The 23398-nt window shown below is 40.1% G+C and overlaps 1 protein-coding gene across 1 annotated transcript; it reads right to left on the minus strand.

The window, feature by feature from the left end:
• Positions 1 to 4489: 4489 nt before the first annotated feature.
• LOC130732035 (protein RESPONSE TO LOW SULFUR 3-like) lies at positions 4490 to 5164 on the minus strand. Its single transcript, XM_057584165.1, has one exon. The coding sequence runs from the start codon at positions 5029 to 5031 to the stop codon at positions 4681 to 4683; it is 351 nt and encodes a 116-aa protein (XP_057440148.1). The 5' UTR covers positions 5032 to 5164; the 3' UTR covers positions 4490 to 4680.
• Positions 5165 to 23398: the final 18234 nt, after the last annotated feature.

Here is a 23398-nt window from a genome sequence, read left to right on the forward strand (position 1 = left end):
ATCTGAAATATCTCTGTCTAGCACTAACTGGGAGCAATCTGGCCATAAAATGTTCCACTCTGCAGACGTTAGAAATCTATCCAGCCGACTCTGTGCCTGATTGTTCGGACGACGCCAAGTGAACCTTCGACCTGCGAGAGGAATGTCAAAAAGCTCCATAGCCTCAATAAAATCATTAAAGTCCTGCATGTCACGCCTCTGTGTGCCCAAAACACTGGACCGCCCCCTCCTCTCCTCCACAGTTCTCACAACATTAAAATCACCTGCAAGACACCAAGCCTCTATCTGACAATTTTGTTTCCAAGCCAGCAACGCCTCCCACAGTACACGACGATCTGCTGAATTGCAAGGAGCATAGACATTAACAATTACACATCGGTGCTGAGACGAACCCCAACTCCCAACCAATCCCAAGTAACCTGACCCTTCCACACAGCTTTCAAGAACAAACAAATCCTTTTTCCAAATACACAGCAGGCCACCCCCCCTATTAACTGCCGGAATACACTTCCACTCAAAGTCACTGTCACCCCAAATTTGACTACACAACCTCCTCTCAATACTTTGGCTCTTTGTTTCTTGCACACACAACAATTCAACATGATTTTTACAAACAACCTCCCTGATCACCCGCCTCTTGGCAGAATTCCCCAACCCTCGGACATTAAAAGAGAGAACCTTCATTGACAACTCAACTGACCCGCACACTGAGGCTGGCCACGCAAAGCCTCACCCTCAATAGCATCCCTTTGTTCAAGATTTACAAGCCTACTGATAATCTCATCTTCATTAGCAGAAGCAGTTACACCAATTTCTTTCCCCAAAGCCCAAAGTGCTTTAGCCTCAGAAGAAGCACTTCCCAGCCAGTGAGTTCTAAAACTACTCTGAATAACAGAAGCAGGAAGGGAAGAGCAGGCTGAGTAACAACGGCGACGAGTGGACTTACGTAATTCAGAGGCGCTTTGACCACTATGCTTCGCTGCCTTGCGATCAAACCCGCCCCCTTCAGACACCGCCGCACCAACCCGCCTCAACAGAACCTCAAAACAGTTCTGGGTCTTGATCGACGAGCCACCTCCACCACCTATGTAGTGACGCACAGCAAGGTCACCACTTGCATGATGAGGCACAATGTCGGTGTCCACTGCCTCGGAGACGCTGGGCTCACCTCGCGACCCTGGACCCATCGTTTGTGGGGGTCGTTGATCAACATTAGGGTCAAGGGATTGAGGAACCACCCCAGACCCGTCGTTACTTACCAAGTCTACTGGTCGGGTAAAAAGAACCGATCCAAGACCCGGTTCTGAGGCTATCTCGCTTGGCCCAACAGCTACAGGGGTAATTCCGCCATTACCTCCCACTTGAACTCCCTGCTTGTTTTTTGCCAAAATATCCTTCACGTGCATATCTGAAATTGTTCCTACTGGGCCCACTAACTTATCCACCTGTGCAGCCAAACAACAATCATTACCACAATCATTTGAACTTCCATTTCTATTTGGCACTGTTTCCACTAATTTCTCAACCGCCAAAGTATCACCAATGCCGTTAATGAACGCATCCAAGTCTGATGCCTGAATTTTCTCTCCCACCGTAACTGTTCCATTCAAAAAATGCAAGTTATTGCTATCCCCCGCCGACACACCGTCCTCACCACCGTACTGATAACACGACTCCCTTCCTCCGTCAACTGGGTCGCTCGTAACAAGCTGCTGCGTAGGGAGGTCATCACCATCGAAGTTCCCTAAATCCTCACCATGACCTCCACCTGGAGCATTCGAAGGCCACCCGTGAGAGGAGTCATCAGAAGGCCATCGGGACTCCTCATCCTCATCATCCGTTGCATGCGCTGCACTTGCACACTGGCAGGAGCCATTAACCACCCCACCCTCCTCTTCAACAATCCTAATACAATAATCCACCCCTGCCACACGTACCTTACGGAAAAGTGATATCATACCCGGCGAGTTTGTTCGGATTAACAGCCTTGCATACTCTAGGGTGGAGAAGGAAACCGTGTTAGAATCAATAGAGATCAACACACCCATCGGACGAACTAATTCATCAAAGCAATCATTTGTCCACATGTGCAAAGGAAAACCAAAACACCTCACCCAAGATACCCTATAGTCGGTTTTTTTTTTTTTTTTTTTAGATAAGCCATGATTGTATTGAAAGGAAGTACAAGGGGTACTTCAACCCAAAACAAAGACAGAAACAAGGAAAAGACTAACTAGACAAAGTTTAAATAAAGAGATTAACTGCAGACACAGCTGCAACTAAACCAAATAATACCAGTCCTCACCCTGTAATTACCTCACCTACCCCACTTGGAGATAATACCTTACAATAACACCAAAGACCCCAATAAACCAAGCCAAATATACCAAATTGGCGTAACAGCAACCCAGGCAAAACAAAACAATCACCAACCAACACAATGTAATTGAACTGCAACCCAAGATGACAGCAACTAAATATCAGACGTGGAACTCCAACCAGCAGCCTGCAAACGCAATACACAGCAAATTCTGCACCTACTACAGTGATTGTAAACACAACAAGGGAGAGGTAGACCACTCAAACATTGAATTTGAAAATTCTGCATTATTGGATTTAAGCCAAACCCAAGAGCGCCATTTAACCAGCTCCATAACCTCTTGAATTTCAGCTGCTTCCTGGTCCCGGAAGACACAGTTGTTACGAACCAGCCACAAAGACCACACAACGGCTAACCAAACTGTGGAAGCACCATACTGTTGCTGTTTGTTCCAGCCAAAACTAAACTGCCCTATAGTCGGTAAACACTGATGGAGACCAAGGAATCACAGCATCAAACACGTCCTCAGTTTCAAAGAGTGCCGCTTCTAAGTCGAAACCCTCAGGTCCAGTTAAGAGCACCTTGTCGTCACCGAGATAACGAACCTGAATATGATTAAAGCCAGATAACATAGCTGCGTCCTGTAACAAAGGGATAACATCAAGGTTCCTCAACACTCCCACCAAACTTCTCTTAAGCCAATCATCTCCTTCCAAAATAACTGGACCATGCCACTCCTCCGGTGCATTCAACACGGGCTTTGGTTGCTGAATTCGTGCTTCCAACACCGTCTTTGATTGCTGAATCTGATCATGATCCTGAGGGCTTGCAGCAGAGGAAACCACCTGAGCGTACGATTTCGTTGTCCTTTCGCTGGCTTTACGCGGCTGTATACCGGTTGTCCTTCCAGCCCTAGCATTCTTGTTAAAAGGCAAGGCCACCTTGCTCACCTCACCCTCCATAGGTCTCTTGTCAAACCTGGGAAAGTTGACAAGCATTTTCATACTACCAATCAGAATGGTGTTTAGCTCCTGCTCCAGTCTTCTTGGGTTTTTGACATAAGCGAATCTGACGAACCCAAACCTCCTTCCCAGCTTGTCTCTTCTCTGTGATACAAATACATCCCACACCCTGTCATACCTCTGGAAAACAGGCCACAGTTCCTTCACTCCCCATCGATCAGGGAAGTTAGTGAAGAAAAAATGGGTAATATCCGCTGCTTTTGGCCCTCCTCGTCTCTGTTCTCCCACGCGCCGCCATACACCACCCTCTCTCCCTCTCTCCCTTTCTCTAACTTTCTCTCTCATGTTTTTGTACTGAGTATAAATATTCAAAATATATATGTCGCATATTTAATATATAGTAAGAAAGAGAGAAATTACTTATTTGACTTGGAGTTATTCTAATTTAAGTACAAATATTGATTTGAAGTCCTTAAAGAATGCAATTGCATTAAATATTTGGTATAAAGAACTTTTCATCCATATATTATATTATACACGTCATATCTAGCTAACTCAAACATGATTATCTCGATAGAAGAATTTAGTCTGTCATAAAGCAGTCATATAGTGGGTCCTTAGATGAGCATAATTTCATGATGAAGCAAAACACATTGGCACGCATAAATTCCAAGCAACATGAATAAAACCAAACAAAATGTTTAATGAACTGATTCCCAGTTAATACAGCTTAAGTTTGGTCAAGTTAAGTTGAGATTCCAAGTATATTCGCATATTGAAATTGCAGCCTCTATTTTCTAATCAGAGAGAGTTTCGTGTAGGAAACATCTAGTCATGTAGACCACGTTTTGCTTCTGACTTGCAAAAATGGACTATGGGATCGAATTCTTTTTTCTCTATTGTCAAAGATCTGATATTACCTTTCATAAGCACCAAATCTCCATGAACAAACCCTCATCATTTTTCTCTTCCTTAAGTGTGTAAAAAACAAATTTCATCCTTTTCAGTTAATCCATCAAACGATTTTGTTGACCATCACGTTAGGAAACGAGTAAATTATGAGAAAGCTCACTTGCATCGCGAAAATGTACGTATACGGACATGTTTGGTTTCAATTCTATTGTGAAATTATATATCGCTTCAATTCGATATTGATTCATAGAAAATGTGTATTCATTTGTATTTTCTAAGCACAAAATATCTGAAATTGCAAACCAATCAAACTATTCTCATTCATTATCACCCACAACATCCAAAATTTTACAAGAGTTACATAGATGAATTAAGATCCACGCTAATATGGATAATCATAATCATCTTACACAATAATTTACATCTAACAACAACAACAATGTTTAATCCCACACATGCTGTAAAATGCAGATGCAAGATCCATTTTCATGAGGAGGAGGAAACCACGGAGAGGAGGCTCTGGGCGCGTGAGAGCTGCTCCATGAGGGAGACAATTCGCGCGTGGTAGTCACGCGCCTGGTGAACCGCCTCTGCTTCCAAATCGCCGAGCTGGGAGCAGAGCCTCTCCTCCGCCTCCTCAGCGACGCGCAGCTTCTCCCACGCGCTTTGAAGCTGGAGCCTCATCTGCTCCTCCCTCGCCTTGCTTTCTCTCAGCTCCTTCTCGAGCTCCTCGTTTCTCTTCTGGAGCTCCGTCTCCGACGACACCGCCGTCACCGCCGCCGCATTTTTGTTGTCCTTCCTCCCGTTGCCACCGCCGAACGCCGCCATTATCATCATCGTGTTAAAATGAATTAAATTGCACTAAAATAGAGGGAAATAAAAAGAAGTATTATAATTGGAGAGATGATGATAACAGAGATGCGGTGGTAAGGTTGTGTGAATGTAATGTGGTGCGTGGTGATGCTTGTGGCATGACGAGTCTATAAATAGATCGAAATCAGGTGTGTCCAGGTTCAATGAACCTGCTTTGCGTGATAAACCCCGTTTAACGTTTCTGATGCTGACGCATTTGCTTTGCTTTCTTTCATTATTCACGATTTTAACCCCCCTTCATCTCTACATTTTGCATTTATATTTTTCTCCATAATACTCATTTCGTTCATATTTATAAGTAACTTTTACTTAATTCTCTAGTATTAAGAAAAATATTACTAGTAAATAAATTGGTAAAATGTTTTTTCAAATTTTCAAATTGCTTATGGATTTCTCTTTCCAGATTAATTTTCTTAAAATCACATTATCTATTTCATAAATATCACGATAATTTAAAAAAATAAAAATAAATGTTTCATTGGTATTATAAAGTACACTCTCCGGTCACTATTATAAGAAAAAAAATATTTTAGATTCGTTGAATAAATGATGTATTTAGTCATTATTATAGACTAGATACATCATTTATTCAATGAATTTAAAAACTTATTTTTTGCTTATAATAGTGACCGGATGGTGTAACTTATATTTTAGGACAAAAAAACTCTTAAAAAGTGACTTATAAATAAGGCCGGAGGGATTAACGATTTTGAAAATGTCACTTGTGTAAAAAAATTATGGTAGCATGCGAGAACAAAACATTCATACAATCAAAGAAAAGGAAATTTTACATTTAGGGGGCAACGCCACAAACAGATGAAGACCCCAAGGCAACTCATGTGCCAAGCTAGTAAGGCAATCAACCACCTGATTGGTTTCCCGAAAGGCATGAACACAAGCAATCTTCCACTAATTCGCCATCTAGAGACGAATATGGTTAATCATCAAAGAGTACAGATACTTCACATCACAACGGTTGTTCACCAAGCCCATTGATGCATGTGAATCGCTCTCCACAATAATACACTGAAATCCCCTATCCCAAGCTAACTAGACAAGTATGAGAATAGCCCACAACTTCGCTCACCCTACATTTGACGAGTCAATGTTTCAACTCAAATCAAACAACCACCTCCCATGAGCATCCCAACAACACACCACCACATCTTGCAGCTGACAGAGGTCCTCTCACTAACTTCTTCGCTGGAGGGGGACATAGCCACAATTTCAGCAACGACTTGCGGAGGACGCACGTGTAGAAGGCCTGCCAATTTCGATCCACTCCCCAATAGCCTGATCATAATAATCTGCAACATATTTAAATTCATCCATAGCTTGGATAGGAGCCAAAGCCACATCTCTCAAAACTATGCTTGAGTGGAGCCATTTATCTCGCCAGAACCGCACAACCAAACCTTATCCTATTCTCCAACGAAGGTGTTGTTGAAGGTTTCCCAAGTATTCTTGATGGCACGACATACATGAGTCTCGATGGGTAATTCCGTGACTAAGGGGAGAGCCTTCGAGCCACTCGCATACTTGTCTCTAACCACTCTCGCCCAAAGAGCATCAGACTTAGTAATTAGACCCCAACTAAGTTTCATTACCAGAGATCATTTCAACTCATGCATACGCCGGAGACCCATACCACCCTCTTGCTTAGAAAGGCAGAACTTTTTCCAAGCAATCAAATGAGCTGCTTAAATTTTATCACTTGAACCCTAAATAAAACCTCCCTGTATTATCTCCAACTTATTATAAACCTCTTTAGGCAGAATGTTTGTTTTCATGCAGTAAGTTGGGAGCGCCGCATTACATACTTTGCTAGAGTGCCTCTTCTTGCGAAATTCAACACATTAGCCTATTTTGTGTGTTTGTCCAAGATGTTTTGGTACGTCCGGGTTGTCACACATTGGTGGGCAAGAGGGACTCCCAGGTACCGCCCAAGAACATTGGTCAGCGAGATCCCAACTATCTGGAAAAGTTGTCTAGATACATTGGAATTGACTTTATTAGACACCATCAAACAAGTTTTAGCAGTGTTATCCTTCATTCTAAACGCCTTACATAAACTATCCAAGCAGGATATGATACACTCCATCTGGCCAACTGACGCTTCCCCAAACAACAACAGAAGATCATCAGTTAAGACAATATGAGAGATAGGGGACCATTTCTAGAGAGCTTGATTGGCCTCCGAGCCCCATTTTGAATCTCATGAAATTCAGTAAGCTAAACGCTCCATACAAAAAATTAATAAACAAGGAGAGAGTGAGTCTCCTTATTAAAGCCCCGTTTTTTCTACATCTCTCGTGCTCATATCCATTGATTTTGTAATCAATGGTTGGATTAATATATGTTCATGTTATATCTATTTGAGTAAAAAAATGTAGCTATTTGTTAGCAGTAGAAGACGAAGATGTTTAAGAGGATCTAAAGTTGTGTTTTGTTGAATTTTTTTAGAAATAAATTTCACATCACACCTAGTGAGAGGTATAAATAGAAGAGATTGAAAAAAAAAATTTAAAAACTCTCAACGTTACAAAATTATCGTTGTTTTAGATTTTCATACATTTATCAAATAATTGATTAATTGTTGTTTTAAAAATCTAAGACTATTTGTTCTTCTATATATATTTCAAGAAAAACTTATTCTATATATACATTTATTTAATATTAAATTTTTATCTATCACATTCACATCTAATTCTCACTTATCACAATTCTCACCAGTCGCTTAACTACTCCTTCTGTTTCATAGAGGTTGTTGTTTTAGTCTCTTTTCTTATTTTCAAAATGTTTGTTGTTTTATAAAATTGATACATTTTTTTTATTTTTTTTCCCACAAATGCCTCATTAATAAATTTTCTCTCACCTGTAATATTTCATATTAACGGTCCCAATTCTTCTCTATCAACTATATTTTTCTCTATCCAAGGTAGAATTTAATAGTTGCACATGAAACTAGTAAAACTAAATAAGATTATCTTAATAATATTGTACTATCAATAATTGTCATATTACTGTTTGTGTCACAACTTTAAATAATAAGAGTTTGTTTTGTTTGAAAAAATATTTTCTATTTTCATCAATCATTTTCATATTTTTAAAATTAAGAAAGCATATTTGTTTTGGTTTTTTATTTTCATTTTAATTATTGTCATTTTTACCGCCACCACGACTCCCCACCATCGTCACTACCACCACCACCACATGTAGGGTTGCACCACTACCACCACCACTTGCATTGCCTTCATCATTCCCACCATCACAACCACATTCACCGCCTCCATTGTCGCACCCACCACTGTTGTCAAAAGCACCGCTTTTACCCCAACCAATGTCGTCGGTTCCACCACCACCACATTGTTGTTGTCACCATCACCACCATCGTTGTTGCTACCACCAACATCCATCATCACCATTTTTCATCTACTGTTAACAAATGGCGGTGGCAACGATGACAGTGGTGGTGGCAGTGATGATGACAGTAGTGACGGAGGTGACAACGACAATGATGGTGACTTGATGACGATGGTAAAGGTGGTGGCGATAGTGGCGACGGCACTGATGACGACGATGATGACAGTGAAGGTGGTGGTAGCAGTGGTGGTGAATTGGTGTGGCAAATCATTAAAATGACTTACTCATTTGAATTGGTGTGGCCATATTTTAGAAAACATTTTCTAAATATCAACAAACAAACGTGTTTTCAGTTGTATTTTATGTTTTTCTTGAAAATGAAAATAGGAAATAGCTAATGAGTAAACAAAACTAGCCCTAATCTTTATGAACCGGAGAGAGTTAATTATCATTCTCTTAATTTAAGATAACTCAACTTTAAATAAGATCGTTGTGCATTACCTTGAAATTCATTAAGTAATAACTATTTAAAATGAAGGGAGTAATGTGATATAAAAATATATAAGAAGAAAAAAGGGTATATATAAAGAGATGAAAAAGAAAGTGTGAGTAATTGAGTAAACCGTGAATACTACTATATTTTCTCTGGTACAGGAAAATTTTTATGGGCATGGTACATGAATTACATGTACCAGTTACATATTTACACCTGTTAATATTTTTTGTTTAGTAATTAATGTTACAAACTTATTATAATTCTAAATTAGCCCCATGACATTTTTATGATTTTCATTTTAGTCCTCTTGTGAGATGAATTGATCAACGTCAAATTAGGGTTGAAGATAAGGAAAATTCTGAAGCTGTATCAGTCGATTTCATCTGAAATCATCTCAGCTTTTGGCAGGATCGATCTCCCCGCACGAGCCGCAACCACCACCGCGCGTGCGACCCTCTCCCTGCGCCGCCGCTGTATCTGGAAGTGGAAGTGTGAGGGAAAGTATCGGTGGTTGTCGGTGGCTTTTATGCGGACAATAAGTTAGTTCGCCAGGATGAGCCAAAGGTGCATACGGCTTGCTATCATTTTTCCCAATACACAGCGAAAGACACATTCTTTTTCATGGTGTTTCCTGCTAGAGCTCCATCCATGGAGCAAGAGGATCTGATTTCAAGCTTTCAGTTCCAAGGCAGTGACTTTTCTTGAATAATTCACTGGAAATTGTCACCTCTGTTATTGAATTCCCATTTTTTACTGATATTATTTTGTTTGCATGAATCTCACTTTTCTTCCCAAATTCTCTCCCTCTGATTCGTTTTCTGTGTGGGTTTGAAGGGCTCAAGGGGTTTCTACGTTCTGTTTTGAAGGTGGGATTTAGAAAGAAGATGAAGATGCAGAACTGTTGATTGAAATTAAAATGGGTCATTAAGCAAATATTGAAAGAATGAGCATAAATTAGAAAATAGTATATGTCATCACTCATTTATCCATGTCACAGGAAGTATATTCATTTTATTGGTACATATCACTAATGTATGATACACTTATTTGTGTGTGTGGGTATCAGAGCAAGCACCATCAAAATTGGTGTTTAATTTTGATGAGAGTGGTCCAAAATGTAGCCAACAGCCATTTGTGATTTGCCGACTTGTCGTCTCCTGCAACCTCAAGTTTATGACTTTTTTCATATTTATTTTAGATTATCACTTGTTTACATACCTAAATACACACGCAAACCGTTTATCTACTTCACCTACATTATTTTAATAATCAGTGATTCATTCGTACGTACGGATTTTTTCTTTCATAATTAATTTCAATTTTGTTATATATTTTTCATCACATCACCTATTATATCATTAATTTCTCTTTTTTGCCTTACTCATTTTATCATAATCTTAAATAACAATTTTTATAAATGAGAGGGAAGTGATAAATTTATCAGCTCAAATATATAACACTTGTTTATTCTAGGTTATAACTTATAATAGTTCCTTATATATTGGATGAAGAGGATGGTTCGCTCCAAGGCCACATAGGAGTGACCAGTTCTGGTTCCAACACTCTCTTCATCGATGGAATCTCTGATTCCGTTGGCTACCATCAACTGCGAAATCTTTTCGCAAAATATGGACAGCTAATGAAGGTTTTTGTTCAAAGGGCCAAGAAAGTTGGGAGAAGATTTCGATTTGGATTTGTGCACTTTCGCTCTTGGAACCATGCTTCGGTGGCGATTAGAGCCCTTGATGGTGTTATAATTGAAGGCGCATCGCTATCTGTCAAGCTAGCTCGGTTTCCCCGTAGGATTGGGTTTGATTCTGCGGAGTTGAAGGCTTCAAAGTTGATAGGAGACAAGGACATGAAGATGAAGGTCAATGATTCACCTCGGGCGTGGCAATCGTTAAAGGAGAGGTTTGTCTATGCTTCTAGATCGTGGCGTGAGGTTTTGATTGGAGGACCTATTCTGCAGCTTAAGGCCTTTTGTGATCCTGTTGAGGATGGTTTGTTTTAGGCCATCTCTAGGTTTTGTGGTATGGAGCATAGGATCCCGGTTTCAGCTCTTTTTCCAGAGATTGTTGCCTTGGATTCTAAGGTGGTAGATGAGAAGGTGCAGGAGTTTGGGGAGAGGGATGATTTTCTTTTTCCAGAAGTTATCTCTACGTTGAACCTGAGCTCTATCGGTGGGGGGTTGTCTGATGCTGAACCTTCCTCTCTTGATTTGGGGACTTGTGGGGATCTTGGGTCTGTGGATGGACTTGGCGCTTCTGTGATTCCATGTGTTTTTTCTAAACTGCGAGAACGGGTAGAGGTTGTCAAAGGGGGGGGGGGGTACACCTAGGAAAGTTACACCGAGCGGTAGAAAGAAGAAAGATCTTGCTGGGGATTCTTGTGACGCTGCTTTCGAGGAGGCTCCAGACGTAGTTATTGGATCTGAAGGGAGAGAACTGATGCTTTTGCCGGCAGAGCTTTCAGATCCTATGGGGGTAATGACTAGGGCGCAAAGTGCGCTTTTGATGGGGATGCGCTTGGGGATGGTTTATGATTGTACAAATGCTTTTGCCATCAACCAAATTGCGGCCCAAATCAATGCAAGGAGAAGGCCATAGCTTTTTCTTTATGCTATGAGGTGAGGTCGGGTTCTTGATTGTCGGGTGTTGTCTCCGAGTTTGCTTGGTTAGAGGCTTTTTGGGTTTTTGTCTTTGATTTGAGGCTTTTTTGTTGTTTTTCCCCTGGTCTTTTGCTTTGGGTGTTGGTCCTCAGTCTCTTTTAGGTTGGCTTTCGAGTTTTCTTGCTGGTTGGATTGCTTTTTTAGGTTTCCTCTGGGTTTGGTGGCCTTTTGTTCTCTTTGAAGATTGGTTGTATGCTCTACCTCCATTATTTATATATATTATATTTTGCTTTCGAAAAAAAAAAAGCAATCGAGACAGAGTTGATAGTGTTACCTTATGGCGTCTTAACCAGAGCACGTAGTGCCTTACTAATGGGAAACAATTGGACATGGTTTATGATTACTCAGATTCTGAAGCCTTCTTCTCCCAGACTACTTCTCAGATCGTGGCATAAAGGTCTTCTTAGGTCGGAGTGGGTGGGTTTTAGGTATTGTTCGGCTTTTGGGGATTTTGTAAGGGGGTGGAGTTTGCTCTAGGGTTTGTCTGATGGCTTTGAGGGTTTTTCTTTTTACCTCTCGGGTGTCTTTGGCTTTGGGATTGCTTTTTTTGGGTTAGGTTATTTTTTGGTATTATTAACTTTTTTGATCCCTTTTGAGAAGGGTTGTAAATCGGTTGGCTACATCTTCATTAATATTATTTTGCTTTCAAAAATAAATAAATATATACACACTAAGATGACACAGTTACACTCCAACCACCTTGTCAACATCGTTTGACTGTGCACGCGAGGAGAGCTGGTTTTTATACCATAATTTATAATAATAATAATAAAAAAAAATTATCTATTGTATAATTTAATTTATATGTACTAACAACATAAATATATGCATACAATCACCTTTTTTCACCTTTAATTTTTAATATTTTGAATTTGATTGTAACATAAGCAAATTGATTAATTTTAATTGGATGACACTATGACAGCATGGTTTTTTTTAATTTCATAATAATTAAACTAATAAAAATGTTATTTTTTATATGAATAGAGTTAATTAAGTAAAGGTTTTTTTTTGTTGAAATAAAGTAAATGTTGACTTAGAGCCATGATTTGCAGAGGGAGAAAATAAAAGGTTGTGTAATGTGCTCCACACACGTCTCTTTGATGTCTTTTACAGTTTTACTTTACAAACGAAAAAAAAGAAAGAATATAATATAGGACGTGTTTGGGAAATCGTTTGATGATTTTTTTGGCGGTCAATGGTTTGTTGTATTGTAAAATTCAATTGAAATTGTTATTCGGACCCCCGGCAGTTATTTAGACCATGTTAAATTTGTAAAATTTGAAAAAGCTTTTTTATAATTTTTTTTTGCTCGCACTTTGAATGTGCGACCGAAACGCACTTTACAAGTGCGTCCATCGCGCACTTTCAAAGTGCGACCAAAACGCACATTGAAAGTGCGTTTTGGTCGCACTTTCACAGTGCGAGCGAAACGCACATATTTTTTTTCCTGTTTAATTTCTGGAAGGAATTTGGGACTGACACTTATTGGTTAATGTAATAGGATCATTCTGAGCTCAAATATACAGTCAAAATCTCCAAATTCCTACACCTTCCAGTAGTCTCTTTAGAATCAGGAGCGGTGCGGTTTGGAAAAGTGGACAATTTTTTGTCTCGAATTCGACCAACTGCAAAGTTCAAGAGAAAAATCAAACTACCATAACTTAGCACCTTCGCTAAGATTTGTGTAATTTAGCAAAATTCCTTCATCTGGTATTTTATTTTGAATTTCAAAAAAAATTTATTCCACCATAAATCTCAAAATATTCTAACTTTATTTACTGTGGAGTCTCATAATTTTTAAAAATTATCTGACATAAGTTATGTACAAATTTACAGCAATTCACCCTTTAAAAGTGTGTTTACTTCGCACTTTAGAAGTGTGTTAACGACACACTTTTAAAGTGCGTGCGTAACGCACTTATAAAGTGTGTTTATTTGCATAAAAAAAATTTAAAACGACAGTAACAACTCCCGACAGTTGAAAATTTTCAAAAACGACAGAAGATGGAGGTTGTGGTGGCGGGAAAGGCGGTGGCGGCGGCAGCCGGCAGTGGTGGTGGCGGTGGTTGTGGGTGGTGGTGGTGGGTGAGAGTAAGAGAAAAGAGGTAAGGAGAGAGAATGTGAGGAAGGGGTGGAGTTTTTTTAATATTTTTTTCATTAAAGGTATTTAAGTATTTTAACACTTTTTCAGGGGTCCAAATAGCTATGGGAGGTCTGAATAACAATTCTCAAATCCAATTCAACCTCATACTTTCGTATCAGTCATGTAACATAAGAATATTATGGGCTTAGTAGATTAGCTCAAATAGAGTAGGTCACTCTGAAAAGAACAGGGCCGGTCCCGACATTTTGGAGGCCTGGGTAAATAATAAAAATGGACCCCTAATTTTTTTTTGAGAAAATTTAATGGGAACACTACGCCAAAAAAAGCCTTTTACAGCGGTTCGGACCCGCTGTAGAGCTCGCCGCTGTAAAAGACTATACAGCGGTCCGAACCGCTGTAAAAGATAGATTATTTACAGCGGTTCTTTAAGGACAACCGCTGTAAAAAACATTCGAAATTTTTTATGGGCCCTTCTTTTTGGAGGCCCTGGGCTGTGGGCCTGCTTGCACAGGCCTAGGGCCGGCCCTGGAAAAGAATATGATTACAAATTAATGTGACACAAAATATTACTGAATATTTTTATTATCAAATTTTATATGTCATATCTCTTTATCATTATTGTCAGGTTTATAACTTTTGATAAATACATAGACATCTCTAAAAATCATATCTTTTTTAATCCTAATTTTCATTCAATTTTTCTCACTTGAGCATCAGTATTTCTTGTAGTTAGGCATCCATCTCTAATGCCTACTTAGATCACTTGATACTATAAGAATAGGTTAAAAATAAATTGAATTGATAATTTGTCATTGGGTTACAACAGTATAAATATACAAATTGATAACCTAATTCTGGAAGGAATCTTGCTAATAAATTCCACCGATTGAGTACTAAACTTGAGCCTAAAGAAAGGGAAAATCAGATTTACAAATGCTGACTAATTGTAGTAAATTTAAATCTAATTATTTATGATTGATATCCTCCCGCAAGTTGGATGATCTGGAAGAGAAATGCAACTTGGACAGTAGGGAATCAAATCGAGGGTGAAGCAGATGCTTTGTTAGTATATCAACAAGCTGATCTTCAGTAGACACAAAGGACACCCGAAACTTGCCTTGTTGAACATTTTCTCGGACAAAATGATAGGCTAAGGCAATATGTTTCATCCGAGAGTGGAAGACAGGATTAGCGCTTAGAGTTGTGGCACCAAGATTGTCACAATATATGACCAGATTGGTCGTGGGCATGTGACCAAGTTCAGTGAACAAGGATAGGACCCATAGAAGCTCACTAGCCGTGTAAGCCAAGGCTTTGTATTCCGCTTCGGTTGATAATCGAGCAACAGAGCGTTGTTTCCGCGAGCTCCAAGAGATGGGAGTGCTGCCGAGATACAACAAGTAACCAGTGGTGGAGATATAATCATCCTTGTCACCCGCCCAATCCGCATCCGAGTAAGCATGAAAGGTCAGCGGAGCAGTTGTCGAGATGAAGATGCCTTTGTTACAAGAACCCGCCAAATAGTGGAGCACACGTTTCAGGGCAGGCCAATGCGTCGTTCTTGGGTTCTGCATGAACTGCGCAAGTTTGTTGGTGCTGAAGGCGATGTCTGGGCGGGTAAGACTTAAGTATTGAAGACTGCCCACGAATGCGCGGTACTCAGTTGGAGAAGGTAGGAGGTCACCAGAATCCTTGAGTAATGGAACACTTGCGGATAAGGGAGTGGACGCTGGGTGTGTGTTAGCCATGCTAGATTTATGGAGCAGGTCAGTGATGTATTTCCTTTGTGAAAGAAATAGGCCTGTAGCGGAAGAAATTACTTCCACACCCAAGAAATATTTGAGACATCCAAGGTCTTTCAGCGAAAACCGAGCAGAAAGGGTGGCAATGAGGTTGGACAAATCCGTAGAGGAACTCCTAGTGACTATTATATCATCAACATAGACTAATAGTTAAAGTGTAACACTTGATTTTTGGTAGATGAAGAGGGATGCATTTGCAGTTGAATTGACAAAGCCAAGAGAAAGGAGAAATACTCGAAGCTCCGTATACCAGGCGCGTGGTGCTTGCTTTAGCCCATAGAGTGCCTTTTTTAGGCGGCAGACATGATCAGGAAAGGTTTTGCTGACAAAACCAGGGGACTGGAGCATGAAGACTTCCTCTTTGAGCGTCCCTTGAAGAAACATATTGTTGACATCAAGTTGGCTGATGGGCCATCCTTGACGAACTGCAAGTGTGAGGACAATGCGGATGGTGACCGGCTTAACAACCGGGCTGAATGTCGCTGTATAGTCCCAACCAGGGCGTTGGTGAAACCCTTTGGAAACTAGTCGAGCCTTGTACCGATCAAGCGATCCATCCGAGTTTCGCTTGATGCGAAAAACCCATTTACAGCCAACCAAGTTTTGAGTAGAGGATAGACTGACAAGTTCCCAAGTGTTGTTGCGATGTAAGGCGTCAAACTCAGCTTGCATAGCTGAGCGCCAATCAGGGTCGCGAAGAGCTTGGGTGATGGTGCTGGGTTCGATTGGAGAGGAGGGTTGGACATAGAGGTTAAGCTTCTTGAGGGGTTTGACAAATTTGTAATTAGATCGGGTGATGATGCCACCTCCATCGGTTTGTTGTCTCTTGTCGGGGTTGACAACTGGTTGGGATGGTGGCACAAAATGTTGTGGAGATGACATTGAGGTTAGAGGAAGTGAGTGAGTGGATTCGGAGGGTCCCGTTGAGGATTGGTCCAGATCCGGGGAATTGGGGAAGGATGGAGATGAAGGGGCATCAAATAACTCATCCGGGGGGTTCATAGTGGTACTGACCGTGGATTGGTTTATGGGTTGTAGTATGGAAAGCTGAAGTGGGCCGGCTTGTTGCTCTGCACTAGGACTGGCGTGATGGACTAGATTGTTGTACGGGAATTCAGATTCGAGGAACTTGACATGGCGAGATGTGTAGATTCATCCGGTGGTTGGATCAAGACACAAGTATGCATGTTGATCTGCTGAGTACCCTACAAAAACACACATAGCAAACTTTGGCGCAAGTTTATGGTTAGCATATGGTTTAACCCAGGGAAAACATAAACAACCAAAACACTTTAACTTATGATAATCCGGGCTAATTTTGAGCAATTTGGAATAGGGTGATTGATACCCAAGAATTGGAGTTGGGAGACGATTTATGAGATAAGCGGCAGTGGTCATGGCATGAGGCCAATACGTGAGGGGCAAGCCCGAGTGATGGAGAAGAGAGAGACCGGTTTCGGCAATGTGTCGATTCCGGCGTTCTGAAATACCATTGTGTTCAGGTGTATGAGGTGGGGTGGTGTGATGACTTATACCATGAGTGCTTAAAAACGGACGAAGACCAATATATTCGCTACCATTATCTATGTAAAGGATTTTTATGTTATGATGATAGAAATTTTCAACGAGCGATTTAAATTTGGGAAATATAGTTTATACATCAGATTTGCTGTTTCATTGGATATAACCAAATATAGCGAGTAAAATGATCAACAAACATGCAATAGTAGCGAAGACCATCAATTGATAAAACAGGAGAAGTCCATACATCAGAAAAAATTATTTCCAAAGGATAAGACGACTTAAGAGTAGATTCATGGAAAGGAAGTTTATGACTCTTGCAAATTTGGCATGAGTTGCAATCTGATTGCGGGAATTTATTTGAGCCCAAAGAAAAATGCTGCTGAACAAATGCGAAGATAGAAGAGGAAGGATGCCCAAGTCTATGGTGCCATGATGCAGAGGAATACTTGCGAACAGAATGGACGGACGAAGATTTGGCTGGCCAGAGATAGAGTCCATCCACACACGGGCCTTTATGGGTTGTTTGACCCGTCTGCAAGTCCTTCACACAAAATGAATTTGGTAGGAAAACAACAGCAGAGTTAGTTTGTTTGGTAAACTTAGAGACATAAATGATTTTCTGTTGCATTGAAGGAACGCACAAAGTATGAGAGAGGGATAAATCATTAAGTAAAAGTGTTCCAGAATGAGAGATGTTTAAACCTGAACTGTTACCCATAAATAGTGGTCAGGACCGGTGTACGGATGATGAAGCGCCAGATTGTCAAGGTCATTGGTGACGTGATGCGTTGCTCCACTGTCAACCAGAAAGTTGTTTTGAGATGTGCCAACAGTTGCAGCATTGACCTGAACCTGTCTAGTGTAAGCCGGAGAGGGACGAGGGGGCGGCGGAACACCAAGGTGCTGCTGCTTGAAGGTGCGGCACTGAGACAGAACATGGCCTTTGACATTACACCACTCGCAACGACCAAGGAACGATTTGCGATTGCTAGAGTGCGGAATGGAAGGTGCAGAAGGCTTCCCAGACCGAGATTTGTCATAGTTGTTGGGCCGAGCCTGAGCGTGCAGGGCTGTCACTGGAGCAGGAGCCTGTCGCTGAGCCGCAACAAGGGAGAGTTCCTGAATGAGAAGCTTCTCGAGAAGGTCGTCAAAAGGAATGACACTGTCCCGTGCATTGACGCCGTCAATGACAGCTCTGTAGCCGTCATCGAGGCCACGCACGACATGGTCAGTCATGTCTTCAACATAGACAGGAGAGCCAAGTGATGCAAGGAGATCTGCGGTTTGCTTCAGAGAATGCATGTAGGTGGTGATGGATTGGCTACCTTTGGACTCCGTATGGAGACACTCCTTCAACTGCTTGAGGTGACTGCGGCCTGTGGGATGCCTTGGCATATGTGTTATGGAGAAGAATCCAGAGATCATGTGATGTCTTTGTCTGAGACACCAGGGATGCCACTTTAGGGGAGAGAGTAGTGGGGAGAGCACCGTAGATAAGACGGTCCTGTCGACGCTAGGTTTGAAAAGCAGGATTCGGAGTCGTGGCCGGAGGTTTGACGACGGTGGAGATCGACGTCTCCGGTGCAGGAAAAGATCCATCTGGATATTTGAGAAGATCATAGCCATCAAGGAGAGCTTCAACTTGGAGTTTCCAGGTGAGGTAATTGGAGGGTTTTGATGGCTCATGGGGGTTGTTAATGGTGGAGGAGTTGTCGTTGGCCATGGTGGAGGAGTTGTCGTTGTCCTGCGGGATGCCTTGGTGACACTACTAAGGGTGATGCAAGTGAAGGGTTTTGATGGCTCATGGGGGTTGTTTATGGTGGAGGAGTTTTCGTTCGCCATGGTGGAGGAGCGGCGTCCTGGGTTGGAAAAAAGGGGGGTCGTGATTAGGCTGATACCATATAGGAATAGGTTAAAAATAAATTGAATTGATAATTTGTCATTGGGTTACTGATAAGTGCCATATTCACCATGTTTTACATTATATTTTAGGCACTTATCTATTGTAATAATGAGAAATTTCTTAAAAGTAACTCTCTTTTATGTAGATTATGTAGAAAATGATTCCAATCTCAATTTGAGTTGTAGGTTGAAGAGTATTAGAGAAAGTGCATGATTTGGATGAAAGAAAGCTTGTAAATGAAGAAATCCACTTAGCCTTGAAGAATCTCACTCAAGAACTTTGAAATATCAAGAAATCAACCTTTTTGTTCCAATCATGCTTAGCATGTGTTCCAGGGTGCTAAGCATCCTCTGGCGGTGGAGACTCTTTCAGCATGAAGAAACAGAGCGCTAAGCACCTAAAGTGGAGTGCTAAGCACCCTGTCCAGATCTGCAATGCTATAAAACTCAAAGTTCAGCACAGAAACAGAGGATAACTAAAAAGAGGACATAAAACTCGAGAAAAGGAAGAAGGATAGAAAGATCAGGAGCTTTGTTACCTTCCGTTGAGCTGGGAACACGCCGACACCGATACGGATGATCATCTATTTCTTCTCTTTAACTCTTGTAAGCGTGAAAGCTTCCATGGAAATGGATAGCTAAACCCTTTTTGTGTTGGGATTGGATGTAATCTTTTGATTTCTATGTATTCATCTTGATTTTCATATATGAATTCATGTTTTATGTGATGATTTCAATGAGTTATCTTGCTCTTAATGCTAGTTTTAGATTGATCAACTAGAGCTTGATATTTGATTTGATTGCTTAGTGGAAACTTTGTTCTTGAATCTGAAATAGGTAAACCCATCTCTTGAATCTAAGTTCTAGGAATAGAGTTAGTTCAAGAGTCAAAGAACACCTAAGTTTAATGCTTCTTGCTTTCTAATTTATTCAAGGAATTGATGGTTGTGAAGTGATTTGATAATCTTTGTCATTAGGGAACTATGATGAAGTTAAGAAATGGTGTGATGAAATCAATCATAAATCACGGTTTGTATGTGAAATCATAGAATACAGCGAAGTTGATTGATGAAACCCGATCCCAACCATTTTCTCAACTTGTTTACAATCCTTTTTACTATTGTTTGTTGTGTTTTTTCCATATGCTAGTGATCGGTAATCAAAACAACCCTCAATCAACGTTTAATCCATTGTTTAAGTAATTCATCTAGAGAACGACGTTGTATTTTCAATTCCCTGAGGATGATAAAAACCATTGTTGTACTACATTCGAATTTTGAGGGATTCGAAAGTGGTTCGGTAAAAATCCTTTCAACAGTTACTGCAGTATAAATATACAAATTGATAACCTAATTCTGGAAGGAATCTTGCTAATAAATTCCACCGATTGAGTACTAAACTTGAACCTAAAGAAAGGGAAAATCAGATTTACAAAAGCTGACTAATTGCAGTAAATTTAAATCTAATTATTTATGATTGATAGATACTAGTAAGTAGATCATAGAGTATTTCAGTACATAGGACGCACAACCTTAGTCAATATCATTCTATTAAGGTCCAGTAACTCTACCCGAACACCTTCGGTACATTGGGAAGTCGTAAAAATTTAATTTAAAAAATTGACAACATGTATACAAACATGCACATAATTGTTCACCCGTATGATCAATAAATGAAAGAAACAAGTAGTAAAATTAACTTCAAGTTGTAATTATTTATAGGATTTTATTAGTAACGAACCAAATCTACCACATCCAAAAAGAAGTATGAATGATATCAAACTCAGTGTTGCTAACTAGAAGTGGGGCTAATGGGAAGAAGATCCATGCAAAGAATCTAGCATGTTGGAAGTGTGGAAAGTCTGGGCATATGAAGAGAAATTATCCAGGTGGAGTAGTATCTGAAAAAGACTATGAGGTAAGCACTAGCAATGTCTCCCTTGTTTTTGGATATGATGGTGATCTCATCTAGAAGATAAAGTTTGTCCTTATGGTATTTTCGCTATATATAAAAAAGGACAAGTTATTGCTAGCGGATTCAGAACAGCACAAGAGCATTGGTTGACATTGATGCAAGGTGTGTGGTGAAGTGTGTCGATGGCTGAAGAACTTCCTGGAAGCCAACATGAAAGTTGCACCATGAATTTTTAGCAGGTTTTCGACATGTGGAAATTCTTAGAACAATTTAGTTTCAAGTGAAGTGTACTCATTACGGTGGAGTATGATAATTTTCTTTGTCTGTATAGGCAATGGAAATTATGATTGCCGGTGAAGACAATAATTGTCAGTATAGACAATGGAAGCGGAAGCTGAAGACTCTTGCAATCAAGGTGGAGATTGTTGAGGTTGATTGCAATGTGTTAAAAACATGTGCAAAACCTTGGACGATTGATTAAAGCATGTTTTGTAAATGTGTAACAAAAAGGTTTGGTCGGTAGTCAAAATTGACCAAGGGTCAATACTACATATGACACATGTGCTTGCATCTTGGAAAAGAGAATTTGGAATTCTCTAGATTAAGAAAGAGATGGATATAAAAAGGGGTTATACCCTTTGGTCTCAACACACAACTTCAGATTCCAAAAAGTGAGTGAAGCTTCCTAGAGTCTTTATTTGTTCTGTTCTTATACTCTTGTATTAGAGTGTTGTGAGGGGTAGTTCAAATAAATAACTTTGGGTGTGCTGGGGTTGTGGGTGAGTGAGAATATATGTGTGTTGTAACAATTTTCACATAGTGTTATTCTCTGGTTGTCGGTTTAGACAACATCCGTGGTTTTTCTCCGGATTTAGAATTTCCACATTATTTCCTTGTGTTGTGATTGCGTTCTTATTTTTCTTCAGTACCTCTATTTCCCAACAATGAGATATGAGTATAATATGTTAGAAAGGGAAGAGATAAATAAAAATAAAAAGTGACTAAAAATGAGATAGAAAAATAATTAAAAAGAAAATGAGATGAAATGTAATTTTATCAAGGATTTATACCCAGTTTTACATCCAAACATTTTCCACGTCACCAACAACAAGGCTTCACTGTTGAGATTTCTTGGCTCCAAGTTTTTTTTTTTCAAAGGTGTATAGATTAAAACTCAATGGTTTGCCAAATGGTATTTACAATCTGCGAGAAAGCATCTTTAAAAGTGCTACTACAATGCATAAAAGCATTAGAAAATTAAGAACAAGCATGCTTACACTCAGCTGAAAACAACCAGCTAAAAAATGGAGTAAAAATTCTAGAGTTAAGCAAAATCCCCTCAAGCCCCAAAATAACAGAGAGTCAAATGACTTCTGAGCAAAGAAGATATAATAACATTTTTAACCAGTGCTCCCTTCTACAACGAAACGACTCTGCCAGAGTTGTATTGCAACGATAAATATGAAAGTCAGCGAAGTGGTTTCATCGGCACCATAAGAGGCCAAAATAGCAACTTTGAGTACAAGGAGAAGAGGAAAACTTGTAGAACCAAACACACAACAACTGAAAGTGCTAAATCTGGAGCTTGGGCACCCGGTGATCAGTGATACTAATCCCAAGGACTGAGATTACAATGCATTACAGATAAAACCATAAAAATCAAAGCATTTACAATCAATCTAATCCAAGTAAACAACAAACTAACACCTGCAGATATTCAAAATTTCAAAGATCACCAATAAGTCAAACTGACTTTATGAGTAGTGTTTATATTCCATTTTAATCAACTGCTCCACTTCTCGCAACTCAACCGACTCTACCGGGGCTGCTTCGCTCTGAACGATCTTCAGAGGAGCCTAGATTGTGGCTCCAACAACACAGTGGGGAGTCAATATGAAGACATTGGGATCTTGAAAAAAGAACAAATGTTGATCTACTGATCTAAAGCAGACCCGCACCAGACACAACCAGAACATAGAGGGAGACGAGGATGGTGAAGGTGGATGCTAGGATGGTCACAGAGAAAGGGATGGAACCAAAACACAAAAAAACCCACTTATTTGGGTATTAATTAAATCCACCTATTGTGGAAGAAAACTCATTTGTTGTGAGAGAAACCTACCAAGCAAGAAATGAAAACTCTCTAGAGGAGGTGAAAAGGCTCCTCAAGGGTAGAAGATGATAGTGTATTGGAGAAACCCTAGCAGAGGGGTTGGAATGCTTTACCAATCTTGGCTCCAAGCTTGAAGGGCTGGAATGTTAAGATATTGGGCTTGGCTAGGTATTTTAAGAAGGCATGGCCAATAAAAATTCCAAAGTCAGTTATCCACCTTACTATTTGGAAGACTTTGTCGCCAAAGCTTATTGACTTAAATCCTTAGGGGTTGTGGACCGTTACGATATTGAGTAGACAAATTACTAATATTGTGTTTGGATCTTGGCAAATTGACCAAGCACCTACTGACAAGAGTCACCCACCTGTAGAGAAAGGTGTTCGAATGTAATTGCGTGATTATTTTCTTCCCTCATAATGTAGTAAGGTGATCTTCGTCTTC

The sequence above is a fragment of the Lotus japonicus genome, chromosome 1 (genome assembly GCF_012489685.1).
Source record: "Lotus japonicus ecotype B-129 chromosome 1, LjGifu_v1.2".
NCBI classification, from domain to species: domain Eukaryota; kingdom Viridiplantae; phylum Streptophyta; class Magnoliopsida; order Fabales; family Fabaceae; genus Lotus; species Lotus japonicus.